This window comes from Alnus glutinosa, chromosome 7 (assembly GCF_958979055.1).
Source record: "Alnus glutinosa chromosome 7, dhAlnGlut1.1, whole genome shotgun sequence".
Taxonomy (NCBI): Eukaryota; Viridiplantae; Streptophyta; class Magnoliopsida; order Fagales; family Betulaceae; genus Alnus; species Alnus glutinosa.
The window spans coordinates 8,807,245-8,830,924 of NC_084892.1; the positions used below are offsets into that span (position 1 = coordinate 8,807,245).

Here is a 23,680-nt window from a genome sequence, read left to right on the forward strand (position 1 = left end):
GAAGGCGGGGGTTTCAGCTGATTAATCAATGTTGCCTTTGTAAGTATGATGAGGAAACTATTAATCATCTTCTCTTCCATTGTGAGTTTTCTGTGAATATCTGGGACTTAGTGCTTATCAGATTTGGGGTCTCTTGGGTCACACCTGAAATGTGCCTCAACTTCTCCATTGTTGGAAATTCTTTGGGATGGACATCCTAGAGAAGCTATTTGTAAAGTTATTCCAGTTCTCTTAATGTGGAGCATTTGGAGAGAAAGAAACCGTCGGATCTTTGAGGATAATGAGTATGATGTGCTACTTCTTAAATCCTCATTCCCGAGATCTCTCCCGAATTGGGCCCTTGTTCATGTTCCTACATTCTCTTCAGGGAATTTGGTAGATCTAATTTGTTTTCTAGATTGTAACAACAACTAGTTCTTGGTGCTCTTGTTTCTCTTGTATGTAGCTAGTTTTTTGATGTTCTTGTTTTCTTGTATACTCTTCGTGTACGAGAATTTTCCTCTTTCTTCAATAAAAATTATTATTATTCATTAAAAAAAATATCAAAAATACCGCGAGTCTCGGCACAAGTTGTCATTAGAACTCCTGGTACGATCAGGAAATGGATAGAAAGTATAGAAAGTAAGAAATTGGGCATGAGTCAAATCAAGATTCTTGTTTTTGATGAGGCTGACGATCACATGCTTTGCTAAGGTAGATTTTATCTTGCTGATTATTTTTATATTTGGTGAAATTGAAAGTATTGTCGTTACTTCATTACTTGATTTTGTTTGTATCATTTATTCTTTGGTTTGCTTAAGGGTAGGTAGATTTATATGTTTGAGACTACATGGTTAATCTTGTGGTATCTTGATTTTTGAACCATTTGGTTGAATTGCGTGTGTACTTATTACTGCTTGTGAAGACTATATTTTTTCTGTTTTGTTAAAACCAAACATTGCTTCTTGAACTTATATCACCACATCTTACACATATTGTCGTTTAGATAGAGATGAATATGTCCTGGTGAGCTTTTGCTTGATGAGTCCTGGCTGTTTACTTTTGCTTATTTTTCTTTGTAACATCCTCCAAGATTTTAAATTAGTTGTGAAGTTGGGTAGACATGTTTAGTGTTTTTCTTCCCAATAATTTTAGATACAGTTAGTTCCCTTTATGTGATGCTCAAAACATATAAGCATAGGTGTGGTGCAGTGAGAATGAAATTATAGAGAATAAATCAATTAATTTTTTTTTTTTTTTTTTTTTAAATCTTCAACTCTCCACTGTTAATATGCCTATGGGGTTTTTAAATTTAAAATCCTTAAATTTTTCTTTTTCTGCTGGTTAATCTGGTTATTAACTATGATCTTCCAGTGAAATATGAAATCTCGGAGCCTGTTATCCAATTTGTATTGCATAACCAAAAAAAAAAAAAAAAAAAAGATGTTACTTTCAAAACATATAATAATGGTTCAGATCCAAATATATTGAAAACTATAATAATGAAAATAATATTATAGAAAAATTGAAACCTAAAAGGATGTTACTCATAACATGGTATATATATATATATATATATATATATATATATATATATATATATATATATATATATATATTTTATCATACCTTATATTTTAGATATAAGATATTGTTTGTTAGAACCAAAAGTGGTCACACACACGATTTGGGCTAACCCTCCTTACTTGCAAAACAAAGAAGGGGCCATCAGTAGGCTTCCAATCATGAGATCGAAGGTGTTTTGACGCCTAAATCAATGTCTTGACATGGGTAGAGAAAATTGAGGGAGGGAAAAAGAGAGCTCTCGTGTGTAACTTGTAAGAGAGCATGCCTAAACTCAGGAGATAATGTAACTTGGACTCTTGTGATTATGGGCCTCATGTCAAGTCCCTTTGGGCCCCTCTTGAGCTTGTATAGTAACCTTCCTCCAATGATATACTGAATTATGATGCATTATTTATTGTACAATTTTTGCATAATTTTTACATAACTCTTAACAATTTTTTTATTTTTATTTTTTAAAAGATAAACTATTGAATATTTAAGACTTACATGTAAGAAAACAAATTCAATGATTAGTTATAAAAAAAAGTAATTAGAGTTGTGCAAAAATTTTGCAATAATTTATGCAAGAAACATTACTCAATAAATTATTATGCATTTGGTACCATTGTGTTAGTGGGAAACGCTTCTCGTGATTTCTGGTAGAGCAGGTAAAGCAGTAAAAAACGACTTAACCCCCCAAAAAAATTGGAAAAGTAAAAACCGACTCGAATCACACACTAATGACATTGGGATGTATTATTTCTACATCACATTACCCTACATTAACTCATTAAGACACATTAAGTGTGAGATTCATGTATATGAGTCCCACATATATGAAACTCATGTATATGAGACCTACATATATGAGATTCACATGTATAGATCTCGCACCTTATATATCTTGTGTAGAGTTGATTTAGAGTAATATAACGTAGAAAAATTATTTTTCAAATGACGTAATATAAGGACAGATTTATGTTTAAAAAAAGAAAAAAAAGAAAAAAAGAAAAAAAGAAAGAAAGACGGATCTTAAGACTACTTATTATCCAAAAAGGAAAAAAAAAAAAAAACATAAAAACAAGGTCGGGACGCCGGCCCAGACCCTCAAACCCTAGTAACCAGCTGTACCTCTTTGTCTCTGAGCCACAGCTGTTACTCTGATCAGCCCCAGCAATGGCGAGGAAGCGAAAGCTAGGTTCCAAATCCGCCGAGGCAACCGAACCCCCGAAGAAGCAACAGCAGAAAGAAGAGGATCGTACCCACTTCGAAGCTGAGGAAGACCAAGAAGACGACGAATACGTATACGAATACGAGTACGAATACGAAGAAGATGAAGAAGAAGAAGAAGAAGACGAAGGAGAAGACGAAGGAGAAGAAGAAGAAGAAGAGGATGAAGAGGAAGAAGACGAGGATCCCTATAAACCCCAGAATGCCGACAATCAGACGGCGAACACCTCCACGTCAGCTGCTCCTGCGACTTCGAGGAGAGATCGAGACGACGAGGATGATGACGACGACCCCATACAGATGGTTCTTGAACCATTCAGCAAGGATCAGATTATAAACCTGCTCTGCGAAGCAGTGCATAAGCACCCGGACGTGGCGGATCGGATCCAAAAGGTTGCGAATGAGGATCCGGCACACCGCAAGATCTTCGTCCACGGCCTCGGATGGGACACGAACACCGAGACCCTCTCCAACGCGTTCAAGCAGTACGGCGAGATCGAGGATTGCAAGGCCGTGTGCGACAAGGTCTCTGGCAAATCCAAGGGCTACGGTTTCATCGTCTTCAAGACCCGCAGCGGGGCCCGGAAGGCCCTCAAGCAGCCCCAGAAGAAGATCGGCAACCGGATGACCGCGTGCCAGCTGGCCTCGATGTTTCCAGCCCCACAGCCGAGTGCCACCGCGGCGGCCCCCACGCCACCCCAGTCGGAATATGCGCAGAGGAAGATATACGTGAGCAATGTTGGGGCTGAGTTGGATCCTCAGAAGCTGCTTACGTTCTTCTCCAAGTACGGAGAAATTGAGGAAGGGCCACTGGGGCTCAATAAGATGACTGGGAAGCCCAAGGGGTTTTGTTTGTTCATGTACAAGACGGTTGAGAGTGCCAAGAAGGCTCTGGAAGAGCCACACAAGAATTTTGAGGGCCATGTATTGCACTGTCAGAAGGCTATTGATGGTCCGAAGCCGCACAAGTCTCAGCATCATCAGCTTCAGTCTCAGCATCTTCAGTATCAGCACCATCAGCTTCAGTATCAGCCTCACCAGAACCCTCACAACGGCCAATTCCAGAGGAATGAGAACTCCATTCTAGTTGGTGGAGCCTCAGCGGCTGCACCGGGTCACTTGATGGCTCCATCTGCCGGAGCTGGGATTGGGTTAAATCAGGGGGCTCCAGCGGCTCAGGCGTTGAATCCTGCGCTTGGGCAGGCAATAGCAGCATTGCTTGCAAGTCAAGGTGCCGGGTTGGGCCTGACTAACCTGTTGGGGACGCTGGCATCGGCTGCGGCGGTGAACCCCGGTGTGCCTGCAGCGGGGCATGGGACACAGGGTGCTTATCCGAACCAGGCTAATATAAGCCCGGGACTGATTGGAGGGTATGGGAATCAAGGAGGAATGCAGGGTGGATACCCCAACCCGCAGACTCAAGGTGGTTCCGGGAGAGGCCAGCATGGTGTCGTTCAATATGGTGGCGTTAATCCTTATACGGGGCAATAGGTGTCCCTCAGGTCAGGTACAATAGATTTGCACTCTTTTCTTGGTGTCGCTTTTCGTTTTTCTTACCTCTATAATAATTTTTGTTCGTTAATATTCTAGTCGATTTTAACCTTGAGAACATATTAATATATGCAAAAGGCTAATATTTTTATACAGTGATTTTGTTTAATTTAGTCTCAATGGGCTAACGTGATTTGCAATATATTCGATTAGGTTGTGCTATTATGTGGTATTCAACGTTTTGTTTATGCCAGTTTATGTTCTTTCAGTTTTATCCTTCACAAAATCCCCTTTCCCTTATTCATTGCAATTACACCAAACTGGGCCTCATGAGCTTTGAGTTTATGTTTACTTCTACTGTTCTATCATGAAAAGTAGGATTAGAAGCCATGGCTAAAGCTCCAATATTGTTGCACCATAGAGTAGGGGGAGCTCGAAGAGGAACCAGAACCTCTAAATCTTGGAGAAGCATTTGAAGCCAATATAGTTCTGCAGTAGCCAAAGACCTAGCTCGGCATTCAGCCTTAGTGCTGGAACGAGCGACAATAGGCTGCTTCTTACCACACCACGATATCAAGCAAGATCCCAGAAAAATTCCATAGCCTGTTGTTGTTGAGCGTTTGTCATTTGGATTCTCGGCCGAGACTGAATCACAATTAGCCTGAAGATGAATATTCCCTTTAGGGCACGTTTGGTTCGTGGAATAGGCCCCTGGAATGAAATGGTTATTCCATAGGAATAACTATTATTTTGTTTGGTTGCACACCATTCCTAGGAGTAGTTATTCCTAGAGGAATAGATTATGTTTTCCAAAAAGAACCCACATTATTTTTATTTTTTTAAACCCAAATAATAATAATAATAAAAATAAAATCGAATGAATTCTGTGGCTGGCCGACTACCTCAAGCTTTTTCTAGTGGAATAGCCATTTCACGTACCAAACTTGCCCTTGGTATACGACAAACCATAATCAATGGTCCCTTTAAGATATACTAGATAACATATTTTGCTGCAGTCCAATGCAGTGAAATTGGACCATTCATATGTTGACATAGTTGGTTCATTGAAAATGCGATGTCGGGGCATGTAAGTGTGAAATATTGTAGTTCCCCTTCAATTTGACAATAGTTGGTCGCTTGAGCGAGAGGAAAGCTTCGTGCTCGTGAGACGTGGGTAAGCAAAAGGCTTGGCACCTATCATTTTAGCTCGATGCAGCAGTTTTCCAATATACTTAATCTCTTGTAAGTGAAGACCAGAATCATCTCAATGAGCCTGAATGCCAAGAAAATTACTAAGGTCACCAAGAGCTTTTTGTTTGAATTCTTCTTGCAATTTCTTAATTAAGGAAAAGATAAGTTCCTTGTGTGTTCCTGTACCCAAAATGTGATACCGGATTGAAATGGAGGAACAGGCAACTCAAGAAATGAACAAGAAATTAAGGATAGGAGTTCACCACCCAAGAGATTCACCAAGGGGATATAGATTATCACCACCCCAAGGATTAAATCAGGGGATACAGAACTATAGGAAGTTCACCACTCAAAGGTTAACACCCAAGAGATACAGAATTTACAAGAATGAGGATTCACTCTTGTCACAAACCAAACTGATTTTCACACTCCAAAAACGTTCCCCTTCAGCTTACAACCACAAGTATTAAAAGAGCTTGGAACAACCCTCCAAGCATAGGACAAACAAGACAACCATGCTGCAATTCTTACACAAAAAAAAGACATGGCAAACAGGTCAGGAAATTCAGGAGATAGACAGGGGACAACATCCAAAAAACAGGCAAGGAGACAAGAGATGTTCAAAAGTAAGAAAACAACATCCCGGATTTTTCGAGTGGACCCAACGACTAATTTCAAAACGGTCGTATCTTTTTGCCTGTTTCTCCAAATAGACTGAAACTTCTTGGGCTGGAAAGATAACGTCTTGAACTTTAATTTGGACCTAAGAAATTCTCAAAAAGGACATCTTTTGGTCCTATTATGATGGGCCTAAACCCAGTAGTAGACTGCTGCATCCGAATCTTCTTTCATTTTGGGGTTTGGGCCTTGCTTACTTGACAAGAGTTTACATGGCTCTTGCTGGGCATAGCTAAGTCAGGCTGGACATACCCATGTCAAAATGTCATCAACATGTATGAGAAAGATGACATGGATATTGGATTTATGATATATGAAAAGGGAATTATCCACTGGAGAACATCGAAAACCAAGTTCAACCTCATCTTCAAACTTCATCTGCTGCATATCCTTATCTCAGAACATCATGTGTTGAGGAGCTATCTTCACGAGTTGGTGTTTGAGTTTGAGTGGGATACTTTTAAATGAGTTGTTGATTAAGTGGACGAGAATAACTTTTATAGGGACTTGACATAAACCATGTCCTTTGTGCCTTCCAATAAGAGATCGACACGGCAACGAATAACACCAAAATTGAGAAAGACGGAAACACCAGATCTTTATCTATTTTCTTCAACAAATCTACTCATCGTAAAAATCTCCATTCCTCCATTCAAAAGAATGGAACGCCACCGTCCTCTCCTCCGCCGAATGCCATTGCCCCAATTCCTCCACTGAACAATAACCCTTGTTCCTCTACCGATGCTCTAGCACCTGTAAGTCCTTAAATTTCTTGCCTTTTCTCTCTAGTGAAGTAGCATCATTTTGGGATTTCTTTTTCATTCACCCCCCTTCTTGCATTTCAAAAACAGAGAGCAGAACGGGAGGGAGAAAAAAAACTGAGACAAAAAAGAGAGAGGCTCGTGAGGTTGAGGGAAACTGAGAATAAGAGCTAGGAAGAGAAGAAAAAAAGGTGTGGGCTTGCTTGAAGGTATGAATCTCCCTCTCTTTTCAATTTTTTCTCTCTCACTCTCTTTGGTTCTCTCCCTTCCGCTCGCAAACTCTCCAATTTTCTTTGTTCCTTGATTTGTGTTTCTTTGAATAAGGGTAATTGATCAGGTGAACAACCTTTTTTTTTTTGTCTACAATCTCCTAAATATAAATTAAAACATCATCACTAATGTTTTAACTCCATCTGAAAATTTGGAGAAATTTGTCACATGTTACAATTTTAGAACTATTGCTTTAATGCAAGTTATCTCATACAGGGGAAATTAATGTGAATTGTAACATGAAACTTGATGGTTTGAAGGACATTGGTGAATTGTAAATGTGAGGCAAAATATAACCTTAGTATAGGTGAAATTAATTTGAAGAACATTAGTGAATTTCTCATTTATTATTCGCAGACGATACCTTAGTTTTCTGCGGGGCTAGTCCTGATCATCTTCTCTATCTTCGTATGTTATTACTGTCCTTTGAAGCTATTTCAGGTTTGAAGATTAATTTGGATAAGTCAGTTTTGGTTCATGTGGGTCTTGTGGATAATATGGATGATCTTGCTGGCATTTTGGGTTGTGGAGTCTCTTCTCTTCCTTTAAAGTACCTTGGCCTTCTGTTGGGGGCCCCTTTTAAGGCTAAGTCTAGCTGGGATGAGGTAGTTGGAAAGATCGAGAGACGGCTGGCTAGCTGGAAGCGGTTGTATTTGTCGAAGGGTGACAGAGTAACCTTGATAAAAAGCACTCTCTCTAATCTTCCTACGTACTTTCTATCTCTACTCCCTATTCCTTCCAGTGTTGCTAGTCATATAGAGAAGCTGTATCGAGACTTCCTGTGGGGTGGCATAGGTGAAGAATTTAAATTTCATCTGGTTAATTGGTCCAAGATTTGTTCTCCTATATCAAGTGGTGGATTGGGCATCAGGAATTTGAGGATTTTCAATAAGGCTCTTTTAGGGAAGTGGCTGTGGCGCTATGTTCATGAGAGAGGGGCTTAGGGGAAATCTGTAGTGGATGCAAAGTACGGTTCTACTTGGGATGGTTGGTGTTCTCTAGATCCCCTAGGGTCACACGAAGTAGGGCTATGGAAGAATATTAGGAAGGGTTGGAGTTTGTTTTGCAACCATACCAGACTCTTGTTGGGAAACGGATCTAGGATCCGTTTTTGGGATGATGTGTGGTGTGGTGTGGTGAGGTGAGGTGCCTCTTAAGGAAGCTTTCCCAGTTTTGTATGGCACTGCGCGTGACAAGTATGCTCTTGTTGCAGACCATTTGGTTGTGGTGAGCGGGTCTTATCAGTGGGATGTTAGCTTCTTCCGAGCGGCCCACGACTGGGAGGTGGATGTTTTGGCCTCATTTTTCTCTTTGTTGTACTCAACCAGAGTGAATTATGATGGGGAGGATCAGCTTTGGTGGTCTCCTTCTCACAAAGGGAAATTCGATGTTAGATCTTTCTATAAGGTTCTTGTTTGCAAAGAGGCTATTCATTTTTCTTGGAAAAGGGCGGACCAAGGTTCCCTTGAAAGTGGCTTTCTTTGCTTGGACGGCAGCGCAAGGGAAGATCCTTACCTTGGACAATCTCAGGAAGAAGCGTGTCATTGTGATTGATAGATGTTGCATGTGCAAAATGAATGGGGAGTCGGTGGATCACCTTCTTCTCCATTGTGAGGTTGCACGCGCCCTGTGGAACGCCATCTTTAGTCGCTTCAGTCTGTCTTGGGTTATGCCTCTTCGGGTGGTGGATTTATTCACTTGCTGGTGGACGGGTGGTCGCTCCGGGAGTGCAGCGGTGTGGAAGATGGTCCCTTGTTGCCTTTTGTGGTGCTTATGGAGGGAACACAATGATAGGCAGTTTGAGGACAAAGAAAGAACCATTGAGGATCTCATTTCCTTTTTCTTTCATTCTTTGTACTCTTGGTCGGCTGCGTTCCTCGCACCTTTAACGTTTAGTTTTAATGATTTCCTTGTATTGTTTTCTACTTCCTCTTAGATGCCTTTCTTGTGTACTTCTTGTGTACTTGATTGCGCCTTGTGTTTTTTTAATGATATTTCTCTTACTTATTAAAAAAAAAACATGGAACTTGGGAATGGAGCACAAACCAAGGAATAGCCTTCCTTTCTTTATATAGTTATTATTTGCTACGCTGGTGTGAATTAATAGTTTGTCAAGTGGAAGAAGATGATCATTTTGTAAGGGTAATGTGTTTCAATAAAATATTCTAAACCAATTAGCTATACAAATGTTTTAATAAATTGATTGTTATGTTGGTTTCCTTTATGTGAGAAGCATGGCTTAGTTGCCAAGGGTATAAGTCATTATTTTTTGATAAGTGGTATAAATCATTATTTGCCGCGATTGTTTGAATTAATAGTTTGTCAATTGTAAGAAGAAGATCATTTTGTAACGTTAATGTGTTTCAATAAAATATTCTAAACCAATTAGCTATACAAATGTTTTAATAAATTCATTGTAATGCCGATTTCCTTTCCGTGAGAAGCATGACCTATACCCTTGGCAACTGGGCTGTTACATTTGCACCAAGGTCAGAATTGTCTCTGTCATGGTTTAGGATGCTGGAGGGCTGTGCCATCACTTGATCACATATTTTATCAATAGCTTATTTTCATTTGAAATCCCTGTCAAACTTAGTTATGAATCTTATGATTAACATATGAGAGATGATGGATACGTGGTTAGATATTGGGGTGAGAGAGGACGGTGGAAAATTATGCTTTCTATCATCATGATTCTGTTTTTGGCTGCAAATGTTTCATTTAGTACTAGTGCTAAAATAATTTTGCTGTTTCCTTTAAGTGGAGTCCAATTAAGCCATTTTCTCTCTTTAAAAATGGGATGTGCTCAAAATAATCTCTACTTGCTATTTGCCTTTGCCTTTTGCCCATTGCATGTGTCAATATGACATATTAATTGAACATATGTTTTTAAAAGAGTGTATAAACATAAGTTCAATTACCTGTTGTATAAGAATAATTTTACTCTTTTTTTCTTTTTGCATTTTAAATTTCAAGCAAATTGTACTATTTGTTATCCTCTTGCAGGATCCCTAAGATGTGAGTACTAATAGTGAAGAAGAACTTGAGATAATCTCATGTTGTGATGATTTTTGTCCATTACTTAATTTTCGTTTATTTGTGAATAATTTACAGTGCTCTTTGCCAACTATGGAGTATCCCTCTACAACTATCTTTGCGATGTCTCAAGATCATGTATGTTCATCAACTACATTTGATATTGGTGCAGATAGCATCAATGCCTATCGAACTCCCCAAAGCTGCTGTGATTTGTGTGGTGCTGTCTTTTTGTGATGATTTAATGCACTAATATGGTTGTCTGTAGTCGTAAATGGCTGTGTGTGGTTATAATGCAGTGATCTTTTGACTACTTTGATGTTGAAGATTCAATGCTCCTTTATGTTAATCAGACAATGATGGTGGGGAATAGACATTAGCAGACAATTGTGATTTAGTCATACTATTGTTTTAAATGTACAATATTGATATCTAGTGAAGGATTAATATTCTTCTGAATATACTCCCTTGTTATTATGGGCCCTATCTAAATTGTTGATGCGATGTTATGTAATCAGTTCTAATTTATTAGATGTTAAAATTTTTGTTTCTGTTATTTTTATCCCATTGATGTAGGCCTTTTAACAAATTTAAATTGTATTGAACTACTGTCAATCTTACATATTGAGCATAAAAGAAAAGTGTTTTGTATTGTTATGATGGCAATTATCCTCTATAGCCATTCAGGTTTTATATGGTTTATGTCTTTGTTGGGTTTGCTTTTTTGAAAGCATTAATGATATAGGTGCATTGACTTGTTAATGTTTTTTCTATGTTTACTGTTGTTTGTGTTCTCTACTTTTTGGCTATTGGAGTTTGATGTCTGTGTTGCTGTTGTTGTGTATTTTCAATGGGTTTATATGTTATTCGTTGGTGTTTGGTACTTCTTTTCATCATTGAATTAAGCTCTCTTCTGGCATGATATGAAGACGGTTGGATTATGGTTCTTAAAAAAGAACACTTGCCTTTTCTTCTGAGCCAAAAAAGAAAAGAAAAGAACTGTTCCTAGAATAGAGTAGACTATGACTACAATCAAACTTACTCTTTAACATTGCCATGGAAATGATAGACAATGATACCTATGCTAACTTGAATGTTTTGGATATCATAACACATTTCTTACTGTTACTGTTACAAAAATCTAAAACAATTGGCAAATTTGAATTTGAGAAATGCTGTTTTGCCTATATCTATAACAATTAGATATTTGTAGATAGGATTTCAAGTTGGTGCATCTAATGGTATACATGATTTTACATCATCAGATGCACTAATTTTAAGTCTTGACCATAAAATGGATACGCTTTCGGTTTCAAGTATTCGAATCTTCATTAATTTTTTGTTAGAATTGTTAGAAAATAAATGTGAGAGAACTCCAATTAGACTCATTTGTCCGAATAAGTTTTGAGTTGTCCGCTCATCTATTCGAAGAGGTAAAATTTATAAAGACTCTTTTACATTTATTTTCCAAATCGATAGCATTTCAAATCACAAAATTACTCAAAATCTCTCATGCCTAAAAGGAAGTTTGACAATTTGGATATGAAAATATAAGGATCTCTGGAGATAAAATAGACCTGTAGTCAAACACTTTACATTGTGCTCTACATATCCATTCAGGAGGGATGACATTGCATGGAAAAGTGACAAAGTCCAAAAGGAGGATTTAAGAGACAATTTATATATATATATATAAAAGAAAAAATTAAAGCACAAAATGGGTAAAAAGGGTAGGTTGGATGGTGACACTCCATATTTTCAACAGTAACGTGTGTCTCAATCGTAAGAAAAACACTCAAAAATACAAAGTTAAAATTAGAATTGTTTTCTTCAAGCAATAATAATCTCATCACATAAAATTTAAATTACCTCACAGCATCAACTAATTGGAAGCCTATTTAAGATAAGAGATGATTAGAGTTTTCATTTTCAACATTAACCTAGACATCAATGTAAATTGACCATGCCACATTAGTAGAATATACTAGAGAAAACTCCTGAATGCAAAATAACATTTATCAAATTTGAATCAAGATTCTACTTTATGGTTTACATTAGGTTTTATAAATTGGGTTAAATACCTTTGACTCCCTTGCGGTTTAAGGACTTTTTTTTTGCCAACTAATGCTTTATTTTTTTTTATTTTTTTTTTGAAGGTTTTTAATATTTTGAGTCTTTAATTATTTTATTGTTTTATTTTATTTTTAATTAGGTATAGGACACATGTCGATTTTTTAAGAGTGCTGACATGGACTTTCATCAATTTTTGGACGAAAATTAAATGCAAATACCTTATCTGTCTTTAGCCATAATTGAGGTATAATTTATAATACGAAATAAAGCTGAGGAGGGGCCAAACTTTTTTTTTTTATTTTTTTTAATAAAAAATTTGTAAAATAAATGAATAAATAATGGTCTCTTCGTCCCTCCACCTTAAACCCTTCTCTCTCTGTTACAAAAAAGATAAACCCCTCTTTCTTCACACACTGACACAGTCACAACACACTGAGATGCTTTCAGTACCGTTCTCCTACGTGAAGCTTCCTCGAATCAGCACAATTGTAAAATTGGGTCTCCGAAACCCACGAAACGTTTCGCTCTACTCGACCTCAACCGCGCCAACCCTAGTAAGAAAGCCCTGGAATCCCTCGCTGACCGATCTCTACCGTCGGATTTCGCCCGTAGGAAACCCCAGGCTCACGATCGTGCCGATACTCGACCAGTGGATCGCAGAAGGAAAAACCGTCACCAGAGAACCACTCCTCTCCATTATCAAGGAGCTCAGATATTACAAACGATATGTTCACGCCCTTGAGGTATCCCTAACTTCATATTACAAATTGGTCGATATGAGAACCCTGTACTGCGTTGTGTACGGATTGATACATAGCCTTAGTTTTGTTAGTCAGAAATGCTTTGATTTATTTCTCTAAGGTTGTTTGAGAATTGATCATGATTACTTGCGTCAACAAATCTGTGTGTTTGTGGAACGCCCGCATTTCCAAGTATGCACATTGTGATTATTGAACCAGCATTGCCTCTTAGATACCTCTGGCACTGATGTATAAGTGGCTGAAATTCCACGATTCCCTGGCTAGCATGAACAAAATATTAAACTCGTCCTCTCTTATTTGCTTAAATTGTTTAGGATAAGTAATGATTTAATATGGTATTAGAACAATGGTTTGATTTTGAAACTTGATCCGTGAATGAGACAATATTAGAATATGAGCACCTTTATTCTCCAAAGTGCTTACTCCTTAACGTGGCTGTTGCATAAAGAGAGTAGGCATATGTGATTAAAAAACTTTGTAGTGGAAAGCTGACGTGGCAACTGGCCACGTTAAGGAGTAAGCACGTGGGAGTGTTTTGCCACGTTAAGGAGTAAGCACGTGAGAGTGTAAAAGAGGGAGTTTGAGTAACATTTTTCTTAGAATATTAAAATTCACCATCTCTTATCTGTTTTTTTGAAATAAATTATCTGGACTATAGACAAGAGAGCTCATAACATGAAGGATCTGAAAAGTAACTATGCAGTCTTGTGAGGATGGTTATCTTATATTATATATATTTTAAAAAAGTCCTGATTGTCATTTTATTTTTATGCCCAGGTATCTATGTGGATGACTGACAAAAGGTACTTTGACCTTTCGTTCCGTGATGTTGCCATCCGACTAGACTTGATTGCAAAAGTTCATGGGATAGAAGAAGTCGAGAATTTTTTTAATAATATTCCAGTAAAATTAAAAGTTCTTGAGGTTTATAGTGCTCTTCTCAACTGCTATGCCTATGTAAAAAATGTGGAGAAAGCAGAGGCTGTTATGCAGAAGATGAAAGATTTGGGATTGGATAAGACCGTAGTGGCTTACAATGTTTTGCTTAATCTCTATCATAAGACTGGAAATCACGAGAAGCTTGATGCTCTGATGCACGAAATGGAAGAAAAGGGCTTCAATTTTGACAGATATACATTTGGCATCAGGCTCAGTGCGTATGCAGCTGCTTCTGATGTGGAGGGAATTGATAAGATTCTAAGAAAGATGGAATCTAATCCCAGTGGTGTTTTGGATTGGACCAGTTATGCTGTTGCGGCAAGCGGGTACACAAAAACTGGGCTTGTGGAAAAGGCTTTGGAAATGCTCAAGAAATCAGAGGGATTGGTAACTTCCAAAAGAAGAGGTAATGCATTTAATTTCCTTCTCACACAATACGCAGCAATAGGAAAGAAAGATGAAGTGTTAAGACTCTGGGAATTATACAAGAAGAAGGAGAAGAAGATATACAGTAAGGGCTATATGAGTGTCATAACCTCGCTGTTGAAGTTTGATGACATTGATAGTGCTGAGAAGATATTTAATGAGTGGGATTCCAGACAGTTAAACTATGATATTCGGGTTCCAAACTACCTAATGGGTGCTTTTTGCAGAAAAGGTCTTATGGAGAAGGCTGAAACCCTTGTAAACCGGGTAATGGTGAAAGGAGGTAGGCCTAATGCAAGGATGAACTATTTTTTGGCGACAGGTTACCTTCAGATAAATCAATATGAAAAGGGAGTCGAAGCGATGAAGAAAGCAATTTTGGTCTGTGGGCCTTGGTGGAAGCCAAGTGAAAAAAGTTTGGCTGCCTGTCTGGAGTACTTGAAAACCAAAGGAGATGTGGAGGCGGCAGAGGAACTCATTAGATTACTCAGGGATAAGAACATTGTCTCTGTAGATATTTATGACAGACTGGTGAATTATATTAAAGATAGTGAATCAAGCTTGCCTGCTCTGGATGAGATGGGAGGGGATGCTTCAATTGGAAATGGAGAAACAATTGGATTTTCGGAGTTCAAGGAGGACAGAGGCAATTATATACCAAGTAGCAGGAACATGTCCGATGCAAATTCAGAAAACTACTGAAACTTTTGGAAGCATGTTGGCAAAGTGGTGATGCAGGAGCATGTAAGCCCAAAGCAAAGAAGGTCCCTCGGTCCATTAGCTATCTCAGAACCAGTTTTTATTGATATGTTATGCTTTATATTATGATGTTTTAAAAAATGTTGGGGGTATTAAAGTTTTTACTGCAACTCCTTGCAAACTCACGTGACAGCTCACATTTTAAGAAAATGAGTGTCACTTGAACTCTATGTGGCAATCCACATTTTAGTGGCTGACGTAATATTATCACGTGGACTACCACACTAGTTTGCAAATGTGGTAAATATCATGTAGACTATCACGTGACAGTCCACGTTTTAATAGCTAACGTGGTAAGTGTGACGTGTATTATCACGTCGGTTTGGAAAGGAGCTAGCAAAAGTTGCGGTACCTAGTAAAACTCAAGGGCTAGGATTATAGGATTAGTAGAAGCTATTATAAATAGTCTATTTTGAGTCATTGAAGGCACCATTTTCTTTTCTAATATATGAAATTTCAAATTTGAGTTCTTTGACTCTTTGGAGCCTAGAAATCAATCTTTTATTTTTCGAATTTCAATTTTATCTTCTTCTCTTTGCTTATAATCTTGTTTATTGTTGGAATTCTTCTTAAACCTTTCTGTAAGCGTCAATTTTGATTGTTTGGCTGGTCCATATCAGACTTACTCTGAAATACAAGTTCTCCTTGGCAGCATCACAGAGATAAAAGATCAATTTTTTTTTTTTTGGCCATCGAGCTAAATGAATTGCTTTTCCCCCTTGGTTAGACTTTTTGTTCAAAAAAGTTATATAAAATAAAAACAACAAAAATTACCTCAAACATTCACCCGGAGCACAAAATTCATCTTCCTTTGAAGGTATGAGTTAATGCTTTTTAGAGACTTCGCCTTAACAACTACACTGTCGTCGTAAGAACCTTTAAGGTAACATCTTTTGCCGAAGTCGTCACCAAGGAAATATGTATGGGGCGAAATTATCGCCTTAGCAACCTTAGTGGCCGCCACTACCAGTATTTGATAAATGTAGAACGGCTTTATAGAATTTGGGGAGCAAAACGACGACGCTTGGTTGTGTTAACACTACAAACCTTGTGTGATACAGTGATATCGCTCTTGTCCCAGCTTCCCCCAGCTTCGCTGCACCGCCGCAAGAGCTCAAGAAAATGGAGGATCTCGGAGACCATCCCAACCCTCAGAACGACGTCGTCGACGCGGACGACGACGACGATCCGCCGATGCTGAGCTCTGAAACCCTCTCGGCCCTCAAGGAGTTCCTGGCCCAGCAGAACCGGCCTCTGGGCGTTGAACCTGACCCTGACAACGTGGAAAGTGGAGAGGAGGAGGTGGCTTTGATGGCCGAGGACTGGAAGCTGAGCCAGTTCTGGTACGACCGGGAGACCGCCGAGACCGTGGCTCGAGAGGTCCTCACTCTCTGCCAGCCCTCCGATTCCCGCGTCGCTTGCATCGCTTGCCCCACCCTCTACGCCTATCTCAAGGTTCTCGAGTTTGGTGCTTAGTATCTTTGAAAAGTGCTAAAAGCATTGCCTGTGTGGTATTAGTGTCGAACATCGTTAACAATCTATTGAGATTGCAGAGTGATATAGGAATGTTAGCTTACATTTTTCCCCCTTATCTGATTTCAGAAACTTAATCACAATATCGCCGTGCAACTTCTTGAATATGACAAACGTTTTGAGCAACATGGAACTGATTTCACTTTTTATGATTACAACCGACCAGAAGAGTTGCCATCGGAACTGAAGCATGCTTACCGCATTGTAGTTGCGGATCCTCCTTATCTGGTAAGCTTATTTGCGTTTACTTTGGAATTTGGAATAGTTAATAACTAGCCCTTCTACCTCTTTGGGCTTTTTCTTCCTTTCTGGATTCCTATCAAGTATCCATCCTTGCCGTGGAAGTAATTCAAAGCAAGTTCTTCTTTCACTCTTGTATTTCAGTACTTTTGTCCTCTCACTATATCTGCTATTTATTTATTGTCTTTCGAACGAAAATTCTATGCTTTCGTGTCCGTTTGGTTTATCGTATTCAAAAAGTGCTGTTTGAAAAAATAATAATTTCAAAACGTAGTTAACGAAAATGCTATTTTTAAAAACGCAGCTAATCGTTTAGTAAAATTGCAGTTCAGCATTTAAAATTCTGCATTTTTTTAATAAATGCCCACCTTGCCTGCATTTTTTATTTTTTCAAACGGACTTCCAGATGGGGCACTTTCTATGATTTTGTTTAAAAACGTCCATTTAGCCGGCAAAATCATAGGGCCAATCGCACTCGCAATTAGGGACAATATTGTATGTGATCTTTTCAATTACTTTCTGAGAATGTCTTTTTAAACTGTTGTAGCCTTTGTCAGCAAAATTCTAATGAAAAAGTCTAGAGGATATGTTTTGCTTAGTTTTCTTCCAATTATTCCGAATCATCAACTCTGTGAAACGAAGTTGATGTTTAATCCTTCCCATATGATTCATAAGATTAGTGGATCTGGAAGTTCACTGATTTATGTTATGGACATCTGTTGGGTGTTCTGTATAGAGGAATTTCAAGGTTTAAAAATAGCTTGTAGAAAATATCATGCCTAATAAGACCTTGCCTGGTGGTTGAGTCACATACCGTGCAAAGGAATAAAGGTTCTTATGTGGGTTCAACCGTTTTCTCATAACTCCTTGGTAGACATGTATAAAAGGGTACTGTAAATGGCAATATAGCTTTTCATATTATTTAGTTGTGAAATTTATGCATTTTTACTGCAATGAACAAATCGATGAGCTGATTGAAATGACATAAATAATGGCAGAGTAAGGAGTGCTTGGAGAAAGTCGCTCAAACAATTTCTTTTCTTTCACGACCGCAAGAATCTTACTTGCTTCTACTTACAGGTAGACATTCTATTGTTTCATGAATGAGATCTATGAAATAGAAAATAAATGTAGAATAATGTTTTTCATTATCTCAGCGCATTGATTGTGCTGTTTCCTTTCCAACTTTTTAGGGTAAATTTAATAGTTTGTACTACGGATGACTTGCAGGTGGGGTGCAGAAAGACACAGCTGCTGAGCTTATGGGCTTGCGTCCATGTGGTTTTCGGCCTCGGCACTCTAGCAAACTTGGAAATGAGTTTCGGCTGTTCACAAACTATGACCCAGGAAATAGATTAGGAGGCTGGGAGCAAGAGGATTAGGTGCATTTTCTTTCCACATGACCCTAAACTTGTAAGCTATGATCATTTTGACAAAATTATATATGTATATACATAAATGAGTATGTATGTATGTATATATGTACACATGCAGAGGCAAAACTAGAATTTTAGTTGTGGGGAGAAAAACTAAAAAAAAAAGACTTGTTTGTGTATCCACCGCTGCACACTCACACACTTCGTATATATATCTTGAGGAAAGAGTTGTATTATTAAGTTTTACATTTCATGATATGTTAATAACTTGGATGTATTTTTCACTATATTTCTCTCCATGGAAACATTCTATGGAGACTACTTGGATTTGCCATTGACCTTGTCTCGGGTGGTAAAGAGGTGGGTTGGGTGGGGGCTGGTCTTTGGTTTAAGTTTTGACCAATCAAATAGATGAAAAGTAGGTGCTTAAGATCTTCCTTGTATGTCAACAGATATGCTTGTTTCTTCTTTTCTTTTTGTTTCCTCCTATCTTATTTAACTCTCATATAACATATGGATGGCCATTGGCTTTTCAAATTCAAATTTCTTCATGATTTTGTGGTTGCCGGGCTTTTGCTCTGTTATTGGGACTTGTGGCATATATTATTTTTCCCTTGTTGGACATTTCTGAGCTCCAAATTCTGACAATCCATTAGCAAATGAGATTTGGATTAGATGCTGTAAAAATGTTGAGTTTTTTTGACACTCCAGATTTAACTTTACTCTCTCTTTCTCATAAAAAATTTGGAAAAACTACAACGCATGCTGTAATTTTTTTACGACACCTCTTCCATATTTCCATTCGGTAGTGAATGTGTCCATGCTAGTAATTTGAGATAGTTGAACATTTGACTGCAGATTTATCGACGGTTTGATTGGAGAATCTTGCCTGCCAGCCGGAGTGCCACTTCCAGAAGTATGATCAGGACTTCTTTTGCTTGAAATTGAATGTCATGCTACAAGATGGTTGATGAATGTCCCAAGTTCATCGAGAAAATATTTGAAATCTCTTTGGTGTTTATTTCCATGGTCAATCCCTTTGCCAAAATTTGATTTCTAAGTTGGGCTTGTAAATTACCCCAATGCGAAAATTCAGAGAATCAAATCTGTTCTACTTGGGTTCCTTTTCATTTTATTGACTTCTTCCTTCTTCTTTTTTCTTCTTTTTTTATTTTTTTTATTTTTTTATTTTTTTATTTTTTTTAACCTTTTTCTCTTTTGTTTTCTTTCCCGAGTTGAAGCACTTTATCTCTTTTATTTCTTGGTCATTAAATAATCATCTTAAAAAGTTACAAAACTTGATTTGCTATGTTGATGCTAATTTATCCAATCTACCTTTGGTTGGTCCCTTGAGGATTTTCCACCGTCATTTGAAAGCCCCTTTTAGGTAAAGCAGTTGACAACACAACGGCCAATCTTGAAAGTGGAATGGGCAATTGCATTCATTTGTTCCTTTTCTGGACCAGACAAGCATTTCTTATCTTGTGGAATGAGCAAATATTTTTACCTGTCAATCTTGAAAGCCCTCACAAAAAAATAAAAATAAAAATTTAGAGTAATGTTAGAAATTAATATTTTTATTCTATAATAGCACTGTTAATTCATCCTTATTATTTTTTTTTTATAAGGACCGATCCAATAGTGGATTAACTTTAACGCATTAACACATAAACAGATAATTATTAGGTAAAAATACGATTTTTAGGATTATTAAAAAAAAAAAAACACTTTGGTAAAATTATATAGCCATGACATTTGAAAGGTTGAATGGGAGTTTGAGTTTAATTTTAGAGTAAGGCCTCGTTTGGTTTGCGGAATGTCTATTCCATTAGGAAAAGGAATAACTATTCATGGGAATAGATGAAGGTGGAATGGAATAACTATTCCTATTCTTTTGTTTGGTTGTAACGGTGGAATAGAACATTGCATATGTATTTTTTTGTTTGGTACAGTGCAATACATTGGTGAATGGAATCATATTATAATCAAATTTTCTAAAATACCCTTATAATACAAATATAATTTATATTCTTGAGGACATTTTTTTTTTCTTTATTTAAGAAACATAAACAATCATACTATGACCTTTTTTGTTTTTTTTTTTAATTTCATAGAGTTCATGGCTTCTTTTTTTTTTTCATATACAATTACGCTACAAAATGATTTATAAGGAAAAAAAAAAAAACACACACACACACACACACATAATCATCATATCACCATCATAAAAAAAAATAAAAAAATAGATCATCTGCAAAGCCCTTTTTATTTTATTCTTTTTTATTTGTTTTCCAGCAACAAACATTCATTCTTTGCTTACAAAGTAAAATGATTTATAAGAGAAAAAAAAAAAAAAAACATAATCATCATAAAAAAATAAATCATCTACAAAGCCCTTTTTATTTTATTATTTTTTATTTGTTTTTCAGTAACAAACATTCGTTCTTTGCTTATAAAGTTTTTCTCAAACCTCTGCAAGGCAATTGGAGTCCCCCCGATATTAAGAGGTACTCGTTTTGCTACATCTAAGTGCATTCTGTAGGCTAAATCATAGGAGAAGAAAAAAAAAAAAAAAAAAAAAAAAAAAAAAAGAAAGAAAGAAAGACTACCCCACAACAAATTAAGTTGGGTTGAGAAACAGAGAGAGGGGGATGAGAATATAATTGCAGAGATGGAGAAAGATATTGATGGTGCACTTGAGTGATGAATTTTTGAAATCAGAATTAAATTCTTATTTTGTTTGCGAATTTTGAAATTTGACTTTTTAGAAAAAATTGAATAAAATATGATTTGTTTATAAAAAGTTGAATAAAATATAATTTGTTTTTAAAAAGTTGAATAAAATATATTTATTTCTGAAAAAAGTAGAATCAGAATTATATTTTATTGTCAAAATTTCGTATCAAAACACACCATGAGTTGAGAAACAGAGAGAGAGAGAGAGGGATAAGAGACTTGGGTGTTGAGAAGGTTGGGGTTTTTGGGCAAAAGACGAATTTAATTTATTCCCATAGGAAAGGAATATGTATTCCACTCCTTTTTGAGTAGAATACCTATTCCTCTTCGTAAGGGAATAGCTATTCCGTGGGAATAACTATTCCCTTAAATAATATACAACCAAACAAAAGAATAGCTATTCCGTAGGAATAGCTATTCCTTTCCATGGGTCTAATCCGCAAACCAAACGAGGCCTAATGCTATTCTTTACACTATATTTTCACATTGGCTGATATGTTGTGTTTTAAATAATTTTTAATGTCAGTCACTTAAAATATGACACATTAACTAGTGTGAAGCTGGTGTGAAAATCTAGTACGAAAAGTAGCATTACTCTTAATTTTTGTAATAAACCTTTCAAAAGTATGAAATTGATATGGCTTGGATGCATTTAATCCCGAAAGAATATAGTTTATTCTAAAAAAAAATCTATTTTCCTAAATGCAAAAGAATATATAAAAAAAAAAATTACATTGTAGTAAAATATTGCACTTCATATATATTTTTTTAAAATAACATATAAGCTATACATTATACCAAAATACCACAAAATCGACAATAAATCAAGATCCTTTATAATTCTTAAGAGTATTTTTCCAAGGAGCAAATCTTTAAATTTCAACCATTATTTTTAATTTAAAATAGCTGAGATATTATTACATTAACATTTTTTTTATTATTATTATTTTTAAGTACGAAATAAGGAACTAAAAAAGAAGATGGGGAAGCCTTTCCAAAATAGGGAGGAGAAGGTCCAACAACAAGAGGGGAAGAAATGGGAATGCAGCCAGAATGAAGTCTGGTTGCTGCCCAGGATGCTACATGATGGACACAGAAGTTTTCACTTCGGTTGATATGACTAGCTGACCAGCTAGTTGAAGATGGGATAATGGATCAGATATGAGAGATTATAGAAGCAATGCGCCAATCTTGTGTAATGGTAGGATTCTGAAGTGCCAGAGAAATAGTGAGAGAGTCTCCTTCCAAGATAAATGAAGTAATATGCAGAGAAGTAGCTAAACGGGCTGCCAAAAGAGCCGCGCGAGCTTCCCCATAGAGAGCAGAACATGGAGGGCTAATAAGAGAACTGCAACCGATGACTAATCCAAAGAAGCTTCTGATAACTGCAGCTTGGGCTGAAAAAGTAGGTCAGATAGCCGTATCATAGTTCACCTTATAGAAAGGGGAGCGGGGCTTCTGCCAAATCTCAGGAGTGCGGATCAAAGAAGTAGACCAGGCAGAGTGATGTTCCAAAACAAGCTTGTTAATAGTAGCAGAGATTGTAATAGCATTTGGAACAATTTTATCATGATGAGCCTTGTTCCTAGAAAACCAAAGTTGATCACAAGCCACCGCAGCAAAAATTTGAAACATATGAGTTGCTGTCTGGGGAATACCAATAGTAGCAGGATTCAAAATAATAAGTAGCCAATCTGTCATGTCATGAACTGGCAGAGCAAGACTATCCAAAGGCCAAAAAGATTGACGCCAAACCACACGTGCTATTGGGCAAGAGAAAAAGATATGGAGAATAGAATCATTAGGAAAAGAGCAAAGAGAACAAGAGGTATCCGGGTTAGAAGAATGGATAGATTGGGAAATACGGAATTTGGTAGGAATAATATTCCAAACCATTTTCCATAAAAATAATTTTAACTGATGATTGAGATTTAATTTCCATAAAGCTTTCCAATGAGATTGGGAAAAGGGAGATGGGGAGACCGGAATGGAAGAGGTGATAAGGTGATGGACTGATTTTGTAATGAAAGTGCCAAAAGCAGAGGGCGTCCAAAGAACCGAATCATGAATGGGGGTAGGAACAATTTTCATAATTTCTATGATGGTAGAAGGGTGAAAAATAAAAGACAAGAGTGTGGAATTCCAAGTGTAATAGGAGGGAAGAAGAAGGTTATAGATAGCCAATGGGTAAGAAGATGGGAGATATGGTAATCGGGGGGTAGGGATAAAAAGTGGAAGAGTAGGAATCCAGGGAGAAGTCCAAATAGATAAAGAAGAAAATTTGCTGGGGGAAAAACAAGCACCTTGAGCAATGATGGGAACAGTTGCTTTTATGGCATTCCAAATCCAAGAACCAGAAGAAAGAGGAGAAGAGAGGAGGTTACCATATTTGATGTACTTGTTCTGGAAAAGAGAGGCCCAAGAGCTGTTGTGGTTAGTGAGAAGATTTCAACCAAGCTTTGAAATGAGAAACAAATTAACATCTTTCATAAGACGAAAACCTAAGCCACCTTGATCTTTAGATAAGCATAAAGAACGCCAAGATTTAAGAGTAGGATTACGAGATTTATCCTTAGGGAAACCCCACCAAAAATTCTTGAATGCTTTATCCAGGGTGCGACAGAAACCATCAGGG

At 37.2% G+C, this 23,680-nt stretch overlaps 3 protein-coding genes across 5 annotated transcripts; all 3 read left to right on the forward strand.

Moving 5' to 3' along the window:
- The first annotated feature begins 2,602 nt into the window (after nucleotides 1-2,602).
- Nucleotides 2,603-10,685, forward strand: LOC133872410 (UBP1-associated protein 2A-like). Of its 2 annotated transcripts, none has more exons than XM_062309917.1 (2): nucleotides 2,603-4,277; nucleotides 10,281-10,685. In XM_062309917.1, the coding sequence occupies exon 1, from the start codon at nucleotides 2,722-2,724 to the stop codon at nucleotides 4,264-4,266; it is 1,545 nt and encodes a 514-aa protein (XP_062165901.1). In that variant the 5' UTR covers nucleotides 2,603-2,721; the 3' UTR covers nucleotides 4,267-4,277; nucleotides 10,281-10,685. The 2 variants fall into 2 exon arrangements, with proteins under 2 accessions (XP_062165901.1, XP_062165900.1); XM_062309916.1 differs by having other exon boundaries at nucleotides 2,604-4,282.
- A 1,950-nt stretch (nucleotides 10,686-12,635) lies between these two features.
- On the forward strand, nucleotides 12,636-15,635 carry LOC133872366 (pentatricopeptide repeat-containing protein At2g20710, mitochondrial). The gene is made up of 2 exons (XM_062309865.1): nucleotides 12,636-13,018; nucleotides 13,814-15,635. Exons 1-2 carry the CDS (start codon nucleotides 12,713-12,715, stop codon nucleotides 15,101-15,103), a joined length of 1,596 nt encoding a protein of 531 aa, XP_062165849.1. The 5' UTR covers nucleotides 12,636-12,712; the 3' UTR covers nucleotides 15,104-15,635.
- A 527-nt stretch (nucleotides 15,636-16,162) lies between these two features.
- LOC133873121 (uncharacterized) lies at nucleotides 16,163-19,444 on the forward strand. 2 transcript variants are annotated; one of them, XM_062310844.1, is made up of 5 exons: nucleotides 16,163-16,615; nucleotides 16,763-16,921; nucleotides 17,932-18,013; nucleotides 18,164-18,346; nucleotides 19,168-19,444. In XM_062310844.1, the coding sequence occupies exons 1-4, from the start codon at nucleotides 16,283-16,285 to the stop codon at nucleotides 18,313-18,315; spliced, it is 726 nt and encodes a 241-aa protein (XP_062166828.1). In that variant the 5' UTR covers nucleotides 16,163-16,282; the 3' UTR covers nucleotides 18,316-18,346; nucleotides 19,168-19,444. The 2 variants fall into 2 exon arrangements, with proteins under 2 accessions (XP_062166828.1, XP_062166827.1); XM_062310843.1 differs by having other exon boundaries at nucleotides 16,164-16,615; nucleotides 18,164-18,315.
- The last annotated feature ends 4,236 nt before the right edge of the window (nucleotides 19,445-23,680 follow it).